General features: G+C 49.1%; 2 protein-coding genes across 3 annotated transcripts in view; one reads left to right on the top strand and one right to left on the bottom strand.

Moving 5' to 3' along the window:
- The window catches only part of Adgra2 (adhesion G protein-coupled receptor A2), a 42,235-nt gene extending 39,346 nt beyond the window's left edge, over positions 1–2,889 (top strand). For both annotated transcript variants that reach the window (XM_005066583.3, XM_040731740.1), the window contains one exon: positions 204–2,889. In XM_005066583.3, coding sequence (XP_005066640.1) covers positions 204–1,476 — 1,273 coding nt within the window. In that variant the 3' untranslated portion in view covers positions 1,477–2,889. The remainder of the gene's footprint in view (positions 1–203) is intronic.
- Positions 2,890–3,261: 372 nt separating this feature from the next.
- Positions 3,262–8,901, bottom strand: Brf2 (BRF2 RNA polymerase III transcription initiation factor subunit). Its single transcript, XM_005066584.4, has 4 exons — positions 8,639–8,901; positions 7,746–7,805; positions 5,334–5,655; positions 3,262–4,067 (listed from the first exon to the last, which is right to left on the bottom strand). Exons 1-4 carry the CDS (start codon positions 8,790–8,792, stop codon positions 3,353–3,355), a joined length of 1,251 nt encoding a protein of 416 aa, XP_005066641.1. The 5' UTR covers positions 8,793–8,901; the 3' UTR covers positions 3,262–3,352.
- Between the last annotated feature and the right edge of the window lie 9,350 nt (positions 8,902–18,251).

Genomic DNA, 18,251 nt, shown 5'->3' with positions numbered 1-18,251 from the left:
CTCCCCCCTGCCTCATCATCACCCTGCCCCCACCTTCTCACCACCCCATGCCCGCTCTTCCACCCAGCCAGAGAGCCCCTGCATGCTAAGCCAGGTCCTGCCTCTCCTCCTCTTCCCACATCCTACCTCATCAACCACCCAGCCTGTGCCCAGCACCGGGCTTCTGCAACGCTTCTTCATTCGCTCGCTCTGTCTCCCCCTAGTTGCTGGCTGGTGTGGCGTCCAAGCCTTGGCGCCTTCTACATACCGGTGGCATTGATTCTGCCCATCACCTGGATCTACTTCTTGTGTGCGGGCCTGCGCTTACGGGGTCATGTGGCCCAGAATTCAAAGCAGGGTAACAGCAGGTTCTCTCTGGAGCCCGGGGAAGACCTGAGGGGCTCCACCAGGCTCAGGAGCAGTGGCGTCCTCCTGAGTGACTCTGGTTCCCTTTTGGCTACAGTTAGCGCAGGGGTAGGGACACCTGCGCTCCCAGAGGATGGTGATGGCGTATATTCTCCGGGAGTCCAGCTGGGGGCACTGATGACCACACATTTCCTGTACCTGGCTATGTGGGCCTGTGGCGCCCTGGCGGTGTCTCAGCGCTGGCTGCCCGGAGTGGTGTGCAGCTGTCTCTATGGTGTGGCAGCTTCAGCCCTGGGCCTGTTTGTCTTCACACACCACTGTGCCAGGCGTAGGGATGTTCGGGCTTCCTGGCGCGCCTGCTGTCCTCCTGCTTCACCCTCGGCCCCCCACGCCCCACCCCGGGCCCTGCCTTCTGCTGCGGAAGATGGATCCCCAGTGTTGGGGGAGGGGCCGGCCTCCCTCAAGTCCTCCCCAAGTGGCAGCAGTGGCCTCGCGCCGCCGCCTCCCTGCAAACTCACCAATCTGCAGGTGGCCCAGAGTCAGGTGTGCGAGGCTGGCGTGGCTGTCCGCGGGGATGGAGAGCCAGAGGCCGCGGGCTCCCGTGGCAGCCTAGCTCCCCGGCACCATAACAACCTGCATCACGGGCGCCGAGTACACAAGAGTCGGGCCAAGGGGCACCGAGCCGGAGAGACTAGCGGCAAGAGCCGGCTCAAGGCGCTGCGTGCGGGCACGTCCCCAGGAGCTCCCGAGCTGCTGTCCAGTGAGAGTGGCAGCTTGCACAACAGCCCTTCTGACAGTTACCCGGGCAGCAGCCGCAATAGCCCTGGCGACGGCCTTCCCCTCGAGGGTGAGCCCATGCTTACGCCGTCGGAGGGCAGTGACACTAGCGTAGCACAGATCCCTGAGACCGGGCGCCCCGGGCAGCGCCGCTGCGCCAGCCGTGACAACCTCAAGGGCAGCGGCAGTGCACTGGAGAGGGAGAGCAAGCGCCGCTCATACCCGCTCAACACCAGCAGTCTTAACGGCGCCCCCAAAGGGGCCAAGTATGAGGATCCCAGCGTGACCAGTGCAGAGGCCATAGCAGGAGGCTGCATGAAGACCGGCCTCTGGAAAAGCGAGACCACTGTCTAGTGCAGAGGTGGGCCAGATTTAGGATGGGCTGACCGTACTGGCTGGTTACTTCCAGATCCTCCTGGGTGGTCCAAGCTGTCTACCGATATGTAGGTTTGAGGTGGTCGTGCTGATGGCTGTCCCTGGGCTCACCACATTTCGTTAGCCAGGCTGGGGAAGGGAGAGACAGAAAGAAGCTTGCCATTTGTCTGGTGGACTAGCCCTCAGCAGTAGCGACAGACAATCCCAGGCATCAGTTTAGACCACTTTTGATGGTCAAGTTCTTGGTGTGCCTTTCCAGGTAGGTGTAAAAGTTCCGTTGGTCTGTAGGTGACCCATAAACCAAGTGGAAGAGCCCAGCCCAGGTAGGCTCAGGAAACCTGGGAACTGCCTTTCCCTCACCAGCCTCACGAGGCACCACCATGTGACTGCCAACATCCCAGGCCTCTTGCTTGGGAAGGTATCCTCGCAGGTGAGCCCGTGCCCTGCCAGGGGGAGTAACAGGTGCTGCCTTTTCAGATAACTATGCAAGGGAGAGGGGTCAGCGTGTAGGCAACGCCAGAGATCAGCTAGTCCCGAGGGAGAGGGACAGGTGGGAGAGGGGCACAATTAGGGAGACATAATCCCTAGAGAGTGGCACATACTCTTCCAGCAGGGTTCAGAACAAAGCCTGAGCCCTACACACCTGACAAAGCGACGCTGCCAGGTGCCTCAAAGGGAGGGGCTGATGTCTGGATCTGGGCACCACCTGTACAGTGGTCTAAAGAGCTGTTCCACTTAGCTGCTCAGTTCCAATACCCACTGCCTGCTCTCAGCTGTCCACCTCCAAGGGACTGAGGGAAAATGCCTCCATGAGGCTTCTGGGGCAAAGCCATAGCAATAATCTGATTCCGAACTCCAGTTAGAAACTTAAAATGCCAAACCATCTCCCGACTCACTGAAACCCAACCAGACTCTGAGGCAGTACCCTCGTCCAGGTTGCTCGAGAGTCTGTGCTTTCACCACTTGCTAAAAACTCCAGCCACTGCTTTTCCGAATTTACAATGCCTTTTACAACCGAACCACATGGAAGTGGAGGGACCCTTGGGCCTTGTGAAGCAGCAGGGAAGCCAGGTCTGGTCGGGTGGGAGAACAGAGTAGGGGGAACCCATACTCCTTGAGGCGGGTCTCGTTATTTATGCTTGCTGCACAGTCGATATTAGAGGAAAAGCTTTGTATTACTTTCCACGTATGCTGGCTGCTGTTTACATACCCTGCCAATGCCTTAGCACTGGAGAGCTTTTTGCAATATGCCGGGGAAAGGGGAGGGAGGGAGGGAAGTAAGTGCCAAAGAAAACACGTTTCAAAATTCTGGTTTTATACAATAGAATGTTTTCTAGCAGATGCCTCTTTGTTTTAATATATTAAAATCTTGCAAAGCCCTTTGAGCGACAACTGTAGTCCACCTATGGTCTTTTTGTTGGTGATGTAAAGAAGCTTATGAAAGCTTAAGGTAAGACCCCTAGAGCCTAGACCAAACACAGGCCAGGGATTTCTGCTCCTACTCATGTAACAGCGATACCATGAGGAATGCTAGCTCTTTCACAACAGCAATGCATTTACTTCACATGCAGAAGAGGGCTGGGCGGATCTTCAGCAGTCTTAGGAGGAATCCATCCCAGACCCTAGACAGCCAAGTTGCTGACCCGCACCAAGGGACAGGACTTTCTCACCCACAGACATTCCACACTCACCCCCAACCTTCTCTAGGACACTGGATCCAATTAACTGCTACTCTTGGTTCCTTTAAATAAGAAAGGAATACCCAAGGGTCATATACATTTACTTCTTGCAACACAACAGGAGTCTATGAACAAACTGTGGTCCGAATTATTGAATATACCTTGAAGAACGTGCATCAGGGAGGGTTAGGGACACTCTTGGCTGCCTGGCTAGCAGCTTGGGCTCTCTGAAAGTCCCTAACTTCCTGAGGGGTGCGCAAATATTGCTCAATTTCACTGTCAGAAATGTTCTCATCCCCAGTCACTGCAGAAACGGAGGGCGTGGGATGGCTCCGCTTGGGAGGCTTCAACATGCAGGGTGGGAGAAGGGGTGCAGGGCTAGCAGGGCGTTTCCTCTCGAGCACATCGAAGGTGCTGTCCTCCGCCTCCTCGCGCTGTCCTTGCTCTCCCTGCTGTTGCTTCTGGGTCTCCCCTTCTGCTGTTCCGTCTCTAAAGGCCATGCGGACCAGCATGTGGCGGTGCTGGAGGAGGTCAGCAATGTGCTTCACCACAGTCCGCTTATCAAGTTTCAGCACTCGCAGCCAGGCCAGCTGGCTGGCCATCCGAAGCAGCACAGCCAGGAGCTCCTGCAGACGAGAGGCAGCCGGGTAGGGCAGGTCCACGTTGGCCAGTTTACAAAACTGGGCAAGAGAGCACGTCAGTCGGGCTGAAGGGCGCAGAGACTGCCATGCCAGGAAGGTGGCCGCAGTGATGACAGGCAAGGGATGCCGCCCAGTCACTAGCCAAGTCTCATTTGCCAGCTCCACCAGCAGCAAGGTGCGGGACAGCATCTTGTCCTTGTCTTCCACATACTTGGCTGGTATGGATGGGGAAGCCTGGAACAGTCTGAAGCTGAAACAACCAAACGAAGTCAAGTGAATGATGGTAAGAGTGGTCTTCCAGGGTGAGAGGATAGTCTACCCAAGATGGATGGGGAAGCTGTTTTGTCCCAGAGACACTTAAGATCATTGGCAAGCGAGGGCTGAGAAAAGGGGACAGGCATGTGCCAGACGAAGGCACTAACATAGTTGAGCACCTTCCTATTGGCACAATTCCAATGTCCTCATTTACTCTACAGAGAGTGTACTATTACGCAAGTTTCTTTTCTTAAGATTTATTTATTTATTATGTGTACAGCATTCTGCCTCCATGTATCCCTGCATACCAGAAGAGGGCACCAGATCTCATTATAGATGGCTGTGAACTACATGTGGTTTCTGGGACTTGAACTTAGGGCCTCTGGAAGAGCAGGCAGTGCTCTTAACCTCTGAGCCACCTCTCCAGCCCAGGACACGACCAAGTTTCAACCATTACTGTTTGAGTTTTGTTTTGTTTTGTTTTTTGCTTCTTTTAACATAGAGTCTCATCATGAAGTCCAGGCTAATCTAGAACTCCAGAGCCTCTTGCTTCAGCCTCCCAAGTGCTGGGATTAAAGGTGTGTGCTACCAAACCTTATCAGTCATTTTGTGGTCTGGTTTGGTTTTAAAGTATACTTGTCAGAAAAGAAAGAAAGGAAGGAAGGAAGGAAGGAAGGAAGGAAGGAAGGAAGGAAGAAAGAAAGAAAGAAAGAAAGAAAGAAAGAAAGGAAGGAAGGAAGGAAGAAAGATAGAAAGAAAGAAAGGCAAGCCAAGGACAGTGGTCCACACCTGTAATCCCGGCACTAGGAAGATGAGGTAAGATGATCAGAAGTACAACACACCCTGGGCTGTATGAGACTGTCTAAAACCAAACAACTAAAAATCTCACTAAGACCTTAGCTTCGAACCCAGTTCTACCAGTAACTAGTATCTTTGGACTCCACACAGAGGCAACCCTGCTGGAGCAGGGACACTGCATATAGCGACACATGGCCCCTGCCACATAATTCCCATGATCGCCATTCATAAAGTGGGAGTCGGGCAACTCAGCTGGGTAGGGATTTTTTTTAACATTATCACAGTCCTGTGATGGAAAAGGGATTTGAAGATTACAGCGCTCTGGAAATGTACAAATGACATTAACCTCAATGGTAAGCACGGAATGGGAAGGAAAGACCCTCACACCCTTTGAGATAGGCTCTGGTAACAGCATGCATCTGCCAGACACCTCCCCACCCAGGGTTTCCTCCCACACAAGTACCTGCTGCAGTAGGACTTCACCAGGTCTGCCAGGCACAGAGCTGGCACATCCAGCCCCAGAAGCTTCACTAGTTGCATGTAGGTGCCAGAGAACACATCCAGATCCGCATACAACAGGGTGCAGATGGCACCCATGGTGAGGGGCCAGTTATGTTGCCGGCAGGTGATTAGAACACAGCATCCAACTAACACTTCCTTCTTCTGGAGTCTAGCAGCTCGGATGCCAGACAGCTGATAGGCCCTTTGATAGTAGGAGATTGCTGTATCCTCGAACGTGGTGGGCAACTTCAGAATTCGACACAGGTCTCTCACTCGACGGAGATCTAGGAAAACACATCGCAAGCAGAGAGGCCAAAGGAAGTTATATATACCTACTAGCAAGTTCGCCTAGGGCTTAGTTTAGTTCTGTTAAACTTGCCATATATAGCAGATGTGCAAATAACAAGCCCTTCTGTCCTAATGGGATATTTGATGTGTTTTGTGGTGCTGGAGCCAGACCCGAGATCCTCAAGCATGTTGGGCAAGCTCATTATCCATGAGTTGTAGTCTTAGCCCCTTAGAAACATAGTCCTTTACACAATGGAGTATTACTCAGCAGAAAAAAACAATGGAATCTTGAAATTCGCAGGGAAATGGATAGCACTGGAAGAAACCATCCTGAGTGAGGTAACCCAGTCGCAAAAAGACAAACATGGTATGTACTCACTCATATATGGATTTTAGATATGGATCAGGATAGTGCCAGTCTGCACTTCCACAGATAGTCTGGGAAACAGGAAAGAACCTAAAAGATATGCATATATGCATAGTACCCAAGAGAAGAGGATGGAGACAAGATCCTCTGAATGGATGGGGAACACGGCGAGGGGTGGGGGGGAGTGGGTCCTGGGAAGAATAGAGGGGGTAAAGAGGAAGGGAGTTGGTCATGGGGGAACAGGAAGTTGAGTGGGTGGGGGTAGAATAGGGGGAAGAGGGGATCATAGGATCGAAGACAGATCAGGCACCAGAGTGACCTCGAGTGATCTAAAGGGATAACACCAATTGGCAAGCTAAGCAATAGTGGAGGGACCACCTCGAATGCCCATTCCTGATAATGAACTTGATGTCTATAACCATCCGGGAGCCTTCATCCTGTGACTGATGGAAGCAGAGGCAAACACACAACTAATCACTGAACTGAACCCAAGGAACCCAGTGACAGAGAGAGAGGAGTGATGAGCAAATTGGCAAAGAATGGGCTGGCAAAACCAGCAGAGACAGCTGATCTGAACAGGGGAGTGCTCTTGGACCCCAGACCGACAGTGGGGAGGCCAGCATGGGACTGATCTGGACCCCCCAAATGTGAGTGTCAGTGAGAAGGCCTGGGCAACCTATGGGGCCCTGAGCTGTGGATCAGTGTCTATCCCTGGTATACAAACTGTCTTCATGTGCCTATAGCACAAAGAGAGATGCTCTCTCAGCCTGGACTCTTAGGGGAGTGCCTTGACCCTACCAAGAGTAAAATGACAGACTCTAGATATCCCCTATGTGGAAGGATTTGGCAATAGGGTGGGGGGGGGGGAAGGGGAGTGCGGGAAGAGGGGAGGGAGAGGGAACTGGGATTGACATGTAAAACAAGCTATTTAAAATTAAAATAAAAAATGATTAAAAAAAGAAACATAGTCCTTCCAAAGGTACAGAACATTTTGTGGGAAAGTCACATTCAATCCACAACCTTCATATGAGCTATTGTAACTTATGGACAGCGCAAAGTTTCTTATTTTTTGGTACCAGGGACTGAACCCCAAGCCTTACACATGATAGGTGCATACTCTGTCACCAACCTACCCCCTAGCTCCAAAGCCAAGCTTTTACCCAGGTTCCTTGAGGCTACTGTAAGCCCCGAGCAGACCCAAACCTTCACCTACCTCTATTCCTTTTGGTTTTTAGGACACACACGCTATGAAAACTGGTTGACTTCAAAGCCTATCCCTCTGCCTCATCTCCCGAGTGCTGGGACTGTGGGCATGCACCCCGTCAGTAACTGTTCTCTTCTAGTCTATGTCTTACATTGGTAATGCTGACAACAAGGACACACACAGATGGACTAGGACATCAAGACAATTTTCTTTAAAGCCACTGTATCATAAACAGTTGATTCTCTGGGCTGGAGCGATGGCTCAGCAGTTAAGAGCACCTGCTCTGGCAGGGGACCTGGGGTTGGGTTCCCAGCACCCACATGGCAGCTCACAACCACCTATAACTCCAGTTCCATGCAATCCAACACCTCTTCTGACTCCAGGGGCAACAGGCATACACATGGAGCACATACATACATGCAATTAGAACACTCATACAGATATTAAAACAAAACATCAAAGAGTCTCGTAAATAAAGCAAAGCTGAAATTTAAGGGCAAAAGGTTGATTCTCACCTCGTTGCTGGCTGCGACTAACTTGTTCATTTTCCCCTGTGCTTCGAGAATATGTCACTTCTGTAAAATAATGAACAACAAATAGCACAGCTGGCCTCTATTCACCCAACATCTCCTTGCCCCCTGACCACATAAGACCAGGAAGATTTCAAATTATTGCTTATCTACTTCCCATCTCAGAGAAGATACCCATCCGCGTAAAAGTAAAGGCTCACCTGGCTTTTTAAGTCGTCAAATAGCACTAAAGACAGACAGTATAGAACTGTATAAAGCAGCACTGGTGATTCCAATTTTCCAGCTAGTTCTCTGATACATTCCAAGGACTAGCACAGTGGTTCTCAATCTTCTAGTGCTGTCACCCTTTAAAACAGTTGTGGTGACCCCCCCCCGTCATAAAATTAGCTTCGTTGCTACTTCGTAACTAATTTTGCTAGTGTTATGAATTAGAATGTAAATAGCTGATATGCAGGATGGTCTTAGGCGACTCTGGTGAGAGGGTCGCTCGATCCCCCAAAAGGGCCAAGGACCCACAGGTTGAGAACGGCTGGACTAAACGACGGCGTGGAAGGAAGGGAGGAGCATTTTGCCAGTTAATGCTAAAAACCACTATGGGGGTAATGGTTCGTGTTGTATCCTCAAATAATTTTACCGACAAGCCTTCGACATTGACCAGATGAGTGAAACCTTTTCCGTTTCATTCATTCACCATTCAGTATGCCCACTGAATGTCAGACACCATAGGCGGTACTGGGGAAAATAGATGACTAACACCCTTCTCCAGCTAATTTACTTTAAGCGAGCTTCTCCCACATGAAAAGGGGGCGCTAGGAGTCTGGGCTTAAGCACCCCACCGCCGCAGGCTATCCCCAGGGCCCGAGGACAGGTACCAGTACCTCTGAGGTTGCCCTCGTCGTTGAAGGTGGTAGTAAGGGTCCCTTCGGTGACCACACAGCCGCAGTCGGAGCACACCAGCTGGCTCTGAGAATAATGCGAGTCTTCCACGAGCTCAGAGGAGCCGCAGTCCGGGCAGCGGCTTCCGCTCGGCATCTCACCATTTGTCAGTGCCGCGGTACCATGGCGACACCCACTTCTAATAACATAAAACTAGCGGTCCCGCGGCAGTAAAGTGGAGGGGACCTTATTCCGGCTGCACCTTCCTCTTCCGGTCAGCTGGACACCCGGTTAGTGGTTTGCTCCGCCCGGTGGCTGCACGCCACTTCCGACCTCGTCTGTGGACTCGGGTGGAAACGTGAGGTAGAAAGGAAGGTTCCTGCGTTTAACTGTGTCTCAGGGCCTCTGGTGTCTTGAGATTGGGACCCGTTGGGAGATGGCACATGCCAGAGATAAGGAATTGCTGTCTACGAAACACTATTTCTCTTTAAAGATTTATGTATTTATTATGCATACAGTGTTCTGTTTGCATGTATCCCTGCAGGCCAGAAGAGGGCACCAGATCTCATTACAGACGAATGTGAGCCATCGTGTGGGAATTGAACTCAAGACCTCTAGAAGACCAGTCTCTGAGCCATTTCTCCAGCACCCAGAAATCTTTTTTTTTTTTTAGTATCATTTAATTTATTTTAAGACTGTCCTGCTTATGTAGCCCAGGCTGACCTAGAATACTGATACTTCTGCCTCCACCTACTACTTACTGGGATTACAGGCTTGCACCACCACGTCTGACCCTGCCCCCCCCCCCCCGTTTTTGTTTGTTTTTCTAGACAGGGTTTGTCTGTGTAGCTTTGGAGCCTGTCCTGGAACTCGCTCTGTAGACCAGGCTGGCCTTGAACTCACAGAGATCCGCTTATCTCTGCCTCCCAAGTGCTGCAATTAAAGGTGTGTGCCACCATCACCCGGCCAGCCTGATTCCTTTTGGAAAACCAAGTGGAATCAGTGGAATGAGTTTCTGCCTTCCTCTGTAGTAAGGCATGTTACATGTGACCATAGTAGAAACTAGATCACTGTGCACTGAGGGGCCAGCAATTGTGTCCTGTTTTAAGGAACTGCCTCCCGAGACAGCTTGCTTTCTCTCTCTCAAAGTCTATTTTGTTTTTGTTTGTTTTCAACTATAAAATAGGCCGGGCGGTGGTGGCACACGCCTTTAATCTCAGCACTCGGGAGGCAGAGGCAGGCGGATCTCTGTGAATTCGAGACCGGGCTGGACTGACAGCCTCCAAAACAATACAGAGAAACCCTGTCTCGTAAAACCAAAAAAAAAAAAAAAAAAAAAAAAAAAAAACTATAAAATAAGGGAATTGATCTGGGGAGTGCCAGCCTACAATCCTATGGCCAGAAAGTCTGGGAAACAGAAACTTCATTTAGTGGCTGATCGAAGAAGAGGCAGACTCCCTTGGTTAAGTACTGAGCTGAACTCAGAAAGCCAGTAACAGAGAGGGAGGACTGATGATCAAAGGGATTAAGACTGGGCTGGTTTAACCCCCAGAAACAGCTGACCAGACAAAGGTTAACTCTTGAATCCCAGGCATCAGCCTGGGAATCCAGGACTGATCAAGACCCCCTGAATCTGGGTGTCAGTGAGGAGGCCTAGGGAATCTATTGAGCCTTGGGCAGTAGATCAGTACCCATCCCAAGTATGCACACGGACTTTGGACTCCCATAGAACAATGTGAGGTGCACTCTCACCCTGAACTCTTGGGGAAGGGTCTAGGCCCTGCCCTATATGAAATGACAGACTATGGACACCCCCATGGAGGGCCTCACCCTCCCTGGGGGAATGAGGGGATAACGAGGGGGGGTTGAGGGGAGGGCACGGGAGTAGGGGAGGGAAAGGGAGAGGGACCTGGAACTGACTTGTGAAGCAACCTTGTTTCTTATCTAAATTTAAACTGGAAAATGAAATTTAAAAAATCAACATTAAAAAATAAAATAAATAAATCTAAAACAAAAAAAAGGGAATTGAGCCTGGCATGACAGTACACACCTATAGTCCTAGTGCTTGGGAGATGGAGGCAGGAGGATCAGGAATTCAAGGTCATCTTCCTCTATATAACAAGTTGGAGGCCCGTCAGGGCTACATCAGGTCCAAACAATACAGAGAAACTCTGTCTGGTAAAAACAAAAACAAAAACAAAAAAACATAGTTCTCACCTCAAAGAAGTAAGCAAAAGTTTTTGCTAGAGACAAAAGTACTAACACCCAGGAACACATTCAAGTTTATCCAATAACAGTACACCACATAAGTGCTTGAATGAGATTGTATTAGTTACAGGACAAAGAGAGCCACATATCAAAATATCCAGTAAATGCAATGGTGGGGGCCACAGGAAGGCATGCTAGACAATAGTGGGTAGAGCTTTCCTCTGGATCTCAAATCTGTCTGAGACATTTTAGACAATAGTGGGTAGACCTTTCCTATGGATCTCAGATCTGTCTGATGACATTTTAGACAATAGTGGGTAGAACTTTCCTATGGATCTCAGATCTGTCTGATGACATTTTAGTTTCTGGACTGGTAGACCTAGCAGTTGGCTAAGAATACATCTCAAGTTATTGGTGTTTTGGTTTTGTTTGGGTTGTTTTTGTTTGTTAAAACGAGGCTCACTATTTAACTCTGGCTGTCCTGGAACTCACTATATAGGCTAGGGTGGCCTCAAACTCACAGAAACTGCTTACCTCTCTCTATCTCCTGAGTGTTGGTTGAAGGCACGTGCCACCACATTTGTTCTACATTTTGTTTTAAGAAAAGAAAATACATTCGCTGCTAGGCATGCTTTCTCTCTTCCTCTCCCCTGATCCTCTCTTCTTTCAACTTCAGTGCACATCTTTGGAAGAAGTTATATGGAGACTTTTGGCAAACTGGAGGATACAGGCAGGTTTAGATCTGTTTTAAACCTTGAACTTTGAGCTGTCCTGGTAGCACACAGCTTTAATCTAGCACCCAGGAGTCAAAGGCAGGCAGACCTCTGTGAGTCCAAGGGCAACTTGATTTGATGTACATAGTGAGTTTCAGGCCAGCTAGGGCTACATATACCCTCTCTAATTTTTTGTTTTGTTTTTTGAGACAGGGTTTCTCTGTACCTTTGGAGGCTGTCCTGGAACTCACTTTGTAGGCCAGGCTGGTCACGAACTCATAGAGATCTGCCTGCCTCTGCCTCCCAAGTGCTGGGATTAAAGGCGTGTGTCACCAAAGCCCTGCTCCCTCTCTAAATTTTTTTTTTGTTGTTTTTTTTCGAGACAGGGTTTCTCTGTATTGTTTTGGAGGCTGTCCTGGAACTCGCTTTGTAGACCAGGCTGGCCTCGAACTCACAGAGATCCGCCTGTCTCTGCCTCCCAAGTGCTGGGATTAAAGGCGTGCGCCACCAACGCCCGGCTTCTAAATTTTTTTTAAAGAAAGTAAAGGTAAAAACAATCGAACTTTAAGCTAAGATTACATGCCTGTAATCCCAGTGCTTAGGAAATGGAGACTGGAAGCTCTAGGGTCAGAAACAAGCCTGGCCTACATGAAAGTTTGTTTAAAAAAATAAACCAACCAAAATAAACAAATAAAAATATAAACAAAATGAAACTTTGAACTTTTTTTTTTTTTTTGGTTTTACAAGACAGGGTTTCTCTGTATTGTTTTGGAGGCTGTCGGTCCAGCCCGGCCTCGAACTCACAGAGATCTGCCTGCCTCTGCCTCCCGAGTGCTGGGAGTGTGCCACCACCACCCAGCTGAAACTTTGAGCTTTAAGATCCCCTAAGATTCTGACTCCAAACTTTTGAGTTTCATGTAGATCAAAGATTTCTGAGTAAGATATTGCTTCCAGCGTGTTGTTCTTTTGTTTAAATTTAAAATTAGATGGAACCAGGACGGGAGAGTACTTTAGTCATAGTTTATTATGACACGGTAGAGCAAGGGGGGGGGAGAGACAGAGAGAGAGAGAGAGAGAGAGAGAGAGAGAGAGAGAGAGAGAGAGAGAGAGAGAGAGAGAGAGAGAGAGAGAGAGAGGAGGTGGGCAGGGCCTTTTAAAGTGAATGTGCACAGGTAGTGCTCTCTGAGAGCATATATCCAAGGACAGGCCGGTACAGATACCTAAATCCTGGGAACTTAGTCTCCATTGAAACAGTATTGGGAGGGTGGGGTTATTGTTGTTGTTGTTGTTTTTTAAGACAGGGTTTCTCTGTGTAACCCTGGCTGTTCTGGAACTCACTCTGTAGACCAGGCTGGCCTCAAATTCATAGAGATCTACCTTCCTCCTCCTCTTGTGTGCTGGGATTAAAGGTGTATGCCACCACCACCCAGCAAAAGAATGGTTTCTAAATTTTTAATGATTTATTTATGTACGTTGGTTCGCCTGTATGAGCGTGTTGGATCCCTTGGAACTGGAGTTACAGACAGTTGTGAGCTGCCATGCGGGTGCTGGGAATTGAACCTGGGTCCTCTGGGAGAGTATCCAGTGCTCTCAACCACTAAGTCATCTCTTCAGCCCCCAGTTTTGTTTTGTTTTTTTAATTTTGAGACAGAGTCTTATTGTGTAGCCCAGGTTGACTTCCAACTCTTAATCCTCCTGCCTCAGTTTCCAGAGTGCTAGGTTATAGACTTGTGCCACTGCTTCTGCTAAGACGTCATTCTTCCATTCCTGTACAGAACCCTGTGGGATTGCTACGTTCTTTAGTGTGACTATACAGAACGCTATCAAATTGCTGTGTCCTTTAGTGTGACTATACAGAACGCTCAGATTGCTACGTTCTTTAGTGTGCCTATAAAGAACCCTATCAAATTGCTGTGTCCTCAGTGTGACTATTGAGACCGCTATCAGATTGCTGCATCCTTTAGTGTATGCAGTTCCTGAACTTAAGTGCACTTAAAGAGAAGAGAGAGCTTTACAGAACCTGGATGTTGTCCCATTTTCTCCATCATGCAAGGAGGAAGCACAGCCTTATATTGAACCCTCTCACCTACTACTGTAAGAGTCAGAAGAATGGACACAGATAAAGGACACCTATGCGACAGGACGGACTCCTCAGATAGACCCAGGCCATACTCTGCCGAGTGGAGTATGCCTAGTGGTTCTCCATAATGTATTTGGGACTATTTACATCCTAAGAGCCCAGCGCACACTACTCTCCTGAGAGTTACTGGTCCCCCATTGCCACGACTGTTTTATTTGAGGCGCTAATGCTACAATGGTTTAGAGCTCCCGGGGAGTTGAGAGGCAGCTGCACACACAGCCCAGAGAGACCACTGAAAAGACAGTCCAGGCACGGTCCATGTGTGCAATGCCAATTTTGACTTTGGGCTTTTTCTAGGAGAGAGACCGAAGAGGAAACTGCTCATGGAGGGGCTGGTCTGGAGACAAGGAATCCCCTGCACCCCCACCCCACCCTAGACGAGAGACATCCATTCTAGCACATTGTTAGTCTTGCTGACCTCCCCTTGGTGGCAAATTTCTGAGACTCGATCATCTTGGGAAGGGCTAGTACTGGGTATGAAGGTTCCGGGAGCTGTGAATAGCTGTCCTGGGTGGGCCTGGGAGAAGCACTAAATAGATGGAATTCCTCAGATTATATCACTTTTAGACCCTTCTAATCTATCGTGAGTCACCAGTGAGTAACTCAGCCCAGGCAGGCTCCTCTCAGCTCTCTTGACTGCAACTTGGTGACCAGTTTCACTCTAAGGACTCTCACCGTTCCATCAGGTCTTGGAGCCGCTCTGACTGAATTTCTCACTCTCCAATACTCACTGACAAGAAAGACACAGTGAAGAGTATGGGCACGACTCTCCTGGGTCTTAGTCACCTTTCCATTTTGTTTACTCTCTCTGTCTCTGTGTCTCTCTGTTGAATATGCCCAACTTCTTGGCACATCCAAGACTAAAAGACATGTCCCCCTTTTGGCCCTAGGTGGCAGTCATAAGCTGCATCAGAAAGGACCTCAGTCTTGAGTGGTTGTTACCTGGGGGTCAGTGAGGTGTGTGTGTCTGAATCCTTATCAGTCCATGTTGCAAAAGTATAGGTAGTTGCAATTACGGTCATGTTCATGAGGTAGCTGCAGAACAGGTACTGTGTGGTTGTGTTAGATTCCCACCATAGGAGAAAAGAGCCTGGTGTGACCAACAAAGGCAGGGTTATTTGGGTTTCCCATTTCAGGTTTTCTTGCAAGGCTGGTTGGCTCTTCTGGGTTGTATCACAGCAGTGTATCATGGCTGGGACACGTTAGAGCTTTGCTGATCCTTCATGGTGGGCAGGAAAGAGACATAAGAGGGGCAGAGTTCCCGACATCCCCAATGACCTAAGTTAATTTCACTCCATCTCCCTGCTAGCACTTAAAACATCTCCCTATAATAGTGCCACAGTACATATGCGGAGACCAGAGAACAACGTATAGGGACTACTTCTCTTCTTCCACAGTGGGTTCCAGTATCCAACTCAGGTCTCCAGGCTTGTGTGGAAAGCACCTCTATTAGTACAAAGCCATCGTACTGCTCACCCAGCATTTAATGAGGCACTGGAAGAGTTGAGACTGGAAACAAAACAGTGATCTTTCTGTTAAAGGGTATCTGCTGTGTAAGAGGAAAAACCCTGGCATAGGTCACAGTAACAGTACAGGGGACTACTCAAGGCTACCTTGCTGTCACGGCAGTCACTTGCTGAGCCCTTAGGCCTTGGGAGTCAACTTCTTCCAGCTCAGAAATCCAGCACTGGAAAGTTTCCTTTCTACGCTCTTCATCTACTCTATTGCCATTTCCCTTGCTTTAGATCTATCCATCTATCCATCCATCCACCCACCCACCCACCCATCCATCCATTGACCCACCCACCCATCCATATCAAGCTTTCTGTTAGTAATAGTCAAGGACAAGACAAGTGTCCTTCGTTGAACTGGAATTTGAAAACACTAGGCTGACCAACTATAAGCGCTTGGCTGGGTAGCAGTAGCAGGAACAAAACTGAAACAATCCCAAATGAGGGATGAAGAGAATCAAATCTCACAATGCTAGTCATTTATGAAAACTTTGGAAAAAGAAACAAAATTCCTAGTACCACAAAAAACCAAAATGAGAGTATGAATATGAATCTATTTTCAAATTCCTTAATGCAGATGCTCACTATCAGTGTCCTATGGAAACCCCTGGCCCCAAACTAGAGCACCATGGGCTCTGCAATGTGATCTCATCTCTAAGAGGAACAGTATCTGCCCCTCCCCACAGTGGATGGAGCAAGGCTTATGGACCACATTCCACACCTGTGGCCAGCAGAAGCTCTCCCTGCTCACACAGACTTAGCCTGGATGGAAAGGCAAGATGAGGAAGTTAAGTCAGGAGGAGACACCTTCATCTGTCCTAGTAGCTTCTATCAGGTTATCCAAGCTGACTGACCCGGGATCGGCCTCTCTGATGGGGGTACTTCTAAGCCCCGGGTGAAGACTTCCCACTGGAAACTGTGGGGTAGACATTCACAGGGTGTCAAAGCCATGGTCCCTCAGGATAAGATGAGGACTATGGAAAGCCAGGATGGACATGTTTGTCCTCTCCACAAGGGGCTCAGGCACCCTTTGGCACGATTGTGGAGGTAGTTGCAGGGCTTCACATGAGAGACCATTGTGGGATATGACCACCTTAAGTTTTCCAACACAACAGAAGGAACTTCTATCACACCCCAAGTGAAATACAGACACAAATCTTCAAAAGGTAGCATCATTTTATTTAGTGTTAGGAAATTTCAGTGGTGTTTTTTTTTTGTTTTTTTTTTTTTTGAGACAAGGTCTCATGTATTCCAGTTTGACTTAAAGCCTCCCTACACTGCTGAGGATGAAGTTGAACTTTTGGTCACCTTGTTTCTGCCCCCCAGTGCTGGCTGGAATTACAGGTGTGCATTGTGATGCTCAGCTTATGTAGTACCGGGGTGGGGGGCTGGAGGAGAGAGGGGTGTGGGGGGCTGGAGGAGAGAGGGTTGGGGGAAAAATGGTCACACTTAGTGCTTTGTGCATGTAAGGCAGGCACCGTACTAACTGAGCTACACGCCTAATCCCTCAGGTATTTCTTAGAAGCAATACCAAGCAGGTTCAAAAGACCAAAGCAACATGCAGGGTACGGTAATTCTGTAATTGAAACAAACAAACACCATTGAGCCTTCAGGTAGAGGGAGGGGAGCCAATTTTGTAGTTCACAAAGTAGGTAGGAGAATCCAGACTTGGGGCTGGCGTGCGTTCCTGTTTCCCGTCTAAGGCAGCTGACTGATTTTCAGTCTTTTAGGATCCTTAATCAGGATCGTCTCCCCCACCCCCACAGCCAAAAATAAACCAAAACAAAAAAACACCAAAAGCCTGGGATGGTAGCATGCTGGTATTCTCAGCACTTGGAAGGTGGAGGCAGGAGGATCAGGGGTTAAACGTCAGCAGTAGCCATAAAGTCAGTGCAGGGTTAACCGGGGCTACATGAGAACCCGACTAAAAAAAACAAAGACTGGGAGGCAGAGGCAGGTGGATCTCTGTGAGTTCGAGACCAGCCTGGTCTACCGAGTGAGTTCTAGGACAGGCTCCAACACAATACAGAGAAACTCTGTTTCGAAAAACCAAAACAAAACAAAGACAAAAACATCACAAAGCAGGGTGGGGGTCTACCTGAGGGTGTAACTCTGTGGTAAGGCACAGGATTGCCATGCACCAGATTTAGTCCCCAACACCAATAAACTAAAAGGAGAGAACCCAGGGATAAAGAGAGAGCATGACAAAGCGTCACGGACCGGCCTCTCTCGATGTCCGTGGACTGATTAGCTGGAGGCAAGCAGCTCATCTGCCATGTCTGTGCACAGCTGTGGAGCATGGCGCTCAGCGGGGCTGCTCGCTCCTTCCTTCTGGTGCTGAAGGGGAACTAACGTACTGGAATAAAACAGGGAGGCCAGGCCACGTGGCGAAGCCAAGAGTAAGTTAAGAAACAACTGGACAAAGATTTTTAGGAAGCTGGCCTCCAATCGGAGTCTGCTGGATTTAATCCAATGCCCCGTCATACCCTGGCTGGGCTCTCTGGAGGCAGCCAGGCAAGCGCAAGGAAAAAGCCCCCTTTTTCCTGGAGTGCAGGCCCTTCCAGGGCGCCTCCTGTTGGCATTGGTAGTAGCTACAGGCACAAGCCAGTGGCCAGCCTCAGTAGCTCCAGGGCAATCCAAGTCACCAACCTCTCACTGCAGGGCTCAGCTTTCCTTGGTATCTTCCCTCAGCCCCAACTACATATTCAAGACCAGCTACTAAGTAGGCGTGGCCTCTATGTACTCTGTGAGTTACAGCAGTTAGAAGCCCTTGCAGTCAATTGTCCTTCATTCTCCAGAGTTCCCAAGTGGCATTTCAGAGCACAGGAATTCACTCCACCTTGATGGTCCTCTCTAATGCTGACTCAGCAACATGCCGAAGGTCCCGATTGCAGCAGAGACCTCCAGACTGGCCACTAACAAGGCCAGCTCTTTGGAGAACCCGTGCCTGCCCCATGCACTTAGGTTATCACAGTAAAAAATGCATTTTTATCAAGTAAAACAACATGACCCAGAACAGACATATACATGTACATTTTCAGAA

The sequence above is a fragment of the Mesocricetus auratus genome, unplaced genomic scaffold, assembly GCF_017639785.1.
Source record: "Mesocricetus auratus isolate SY011 unplaced genomic scaffold, BCM_Maur_2.0 Super-Scaffold_100026, whole genome shotgun sequence".
NCBI classification, from domain to species: domain Eukaryota; kingdom Metazoa; phylum Chordata; class Mammalia; order Rodentia; family Cricetidae; genus Mesocricetus; species Mesocricetus auratus.
Note: the sequence above shows the minus strand (reverse complement) of the source record. Positions and strands in the feature narration are given on the sequence as shown.